The 1,586-nt window shown below is 48.4% G+C and overlaps 1 protein-coding gene across 1 annotated transcript in view; it reads right to left on the bottom strand.

Annotated features, from left to right (window-relative positions):
- Positions 1–458: 458 nt before the first annotated feature.
- BABINDRAFT_177289 (aldo/keto reductase) overlaps positions 459–1,586 on the bottom strand; it is a 2,897-nt gene continuing 1,769 nt past the window's right edge. Inside the window, exon 2 of the mRNA XM_019131032.1 lies at positions 459–1,547. Coding sequence (XP_018983871.1) covers positions 735–1,547 — 813 coding nt within the window. The 3' untranslated portion in view covers positions 459–734. The remainder of the gene's footprint in view (positions 1,548–1,586) is intronic.

The raw sequence follows: 1,586 nt of genomic DNA, 5'->3' as shown, positions 1-1,586 counted from the left end.
GCCTTAAGGGCTTCGCTGACGATAGACAAGGCTTCTCCTGCAGGAGTCTGGTACACACCAAAGCCAATAGCCGGGATGGAGACACCGTTGGATAATTTGCGGAGGGATTGAGCGGTCAATTTTGAGGTCATAGTTGTAGAAGGTGTAATATTGCAGTTTCTGGAAATTGGGATACAATTGGTGTAGTAGAATCCGAGATATTTCACTTACTGGGCTCGGGGGGGCGGGACCCTTATATAGGATCCCACAGAATGTAGCAACCCCACTTGAAAAAAGCCGGCCTCAAGCACGTGGAGCACCGCGCCACTGTCAGGTTTGCTCGAAAGACCTAAGCCGCAGCGGGCCACAATTAGTGTGACAAGCTTTAGGATTAGTAATCCACTGTAGACTGCGTCCCACGGTTAGGGCTCTGACGCCAGTACCGTAGTTATTTTGAAATATTACTGTGTATTGGGGCTAAACTTTATAGTCTAAGGCTCTGAGCAACTTCAGAACGACAAATTGAGCCATTAAATGCCTATATACAGTTAGGTTTGCCAAAGAGCTGCGTTGAGTCTGTTGGCATATTAGGTGATGCCTAGGTATGATATGCCCATTTTATAGTTTGATAAACCTATTTTATAGTGTGATTTATAGGCCCCGGAATCGAGGAAAGCGTCAATGACAAATATTAGATAGATATAAAGATATAACCTACACAGTGTTGGATAGTCCGCACAGGGTATGGAGCTCGCTTATTTCGGGTCCTCGTAAGCGGTTGGATCACGGCCCTGCCAAGTCAAAACTTCGTGAGTGTCCTTTTCCAATACCTTACGGGCCTCTTCGGTCAACTTCCAGTCGAAAACATCCAAGTTTTCGGCAATTCTGCTCACAGTTGCAGTCTTCGGTAATGGAATGTAGCCTTGCTCCAACGACCATCTGATCAACACCTGTGCCGGTCCAATGGTCTTACCCGCTTTCTTTGACACCTCAGAGGCCACCTGGACCAATTCTGGGTCGGTGAGTTTCTTACCCTGAGTGATAGGAGAGTATGCCTCGATCAAAATATCGTGCTTGGCCGCAAAGGCTGCAATGTCCTTTCTGGGCAACCATGGGTGGGCCTCCACCTGGTTAACCACCGGCTTCACAACCAATCCGTCCCACGCGAGCAACTCCTCCAAGTGCTTGACCCCGTAATTGGACACACCGATAGACTTGACAGATCCCAGAGCAACAGCTTCCTGTAACGCCTTCCACGTTCCTAGTCTTTTCTCTTTGTCAGAAATTGGACTGTGAACCAAAATCAAGTCGATATATCCAATCAACTTCTCAACCTTCAGTAACGACTTCTGGATTGCTGCTTTGGTGGCCTCGTAGCCGTGGTCTTCGTTCCGGATCTTGGTGGTGTAGTACACCTCCGATCTATGGACGGAGAGGTTAGCCTTCAAAAAATCGGCAATACCCTCACCGGCTTCTTCTTCATTTCCGTAGCTAGAAGCCGAATCAATTAAGCGGTATCCGGCCTTAAGGGCTTCGCTGACGATAGACAAGGCTTCTCCTGCAGGAGTCTGGTACACACCAAAGCCAATAGCCGGGATGGAGACACC

Source organism: Babjeviella inositovora (assembly GCF_001661335.1).
Source record: "Babjeviella inositovora NRRL Y-12698 unplaced genomic scaffold BABINscaffold_10, whole genome shotgun sequence".
Taxonomy (NCBI): domain Eukaryota; kingdom Fungi; phylum Ascomycota; class Pichiomycetes; order Serinales; genus Babjeviella; species Babjeviella inositovora.
This window is presented reverse-complemented; position numbering and strand designations above follow the sequence as displayed.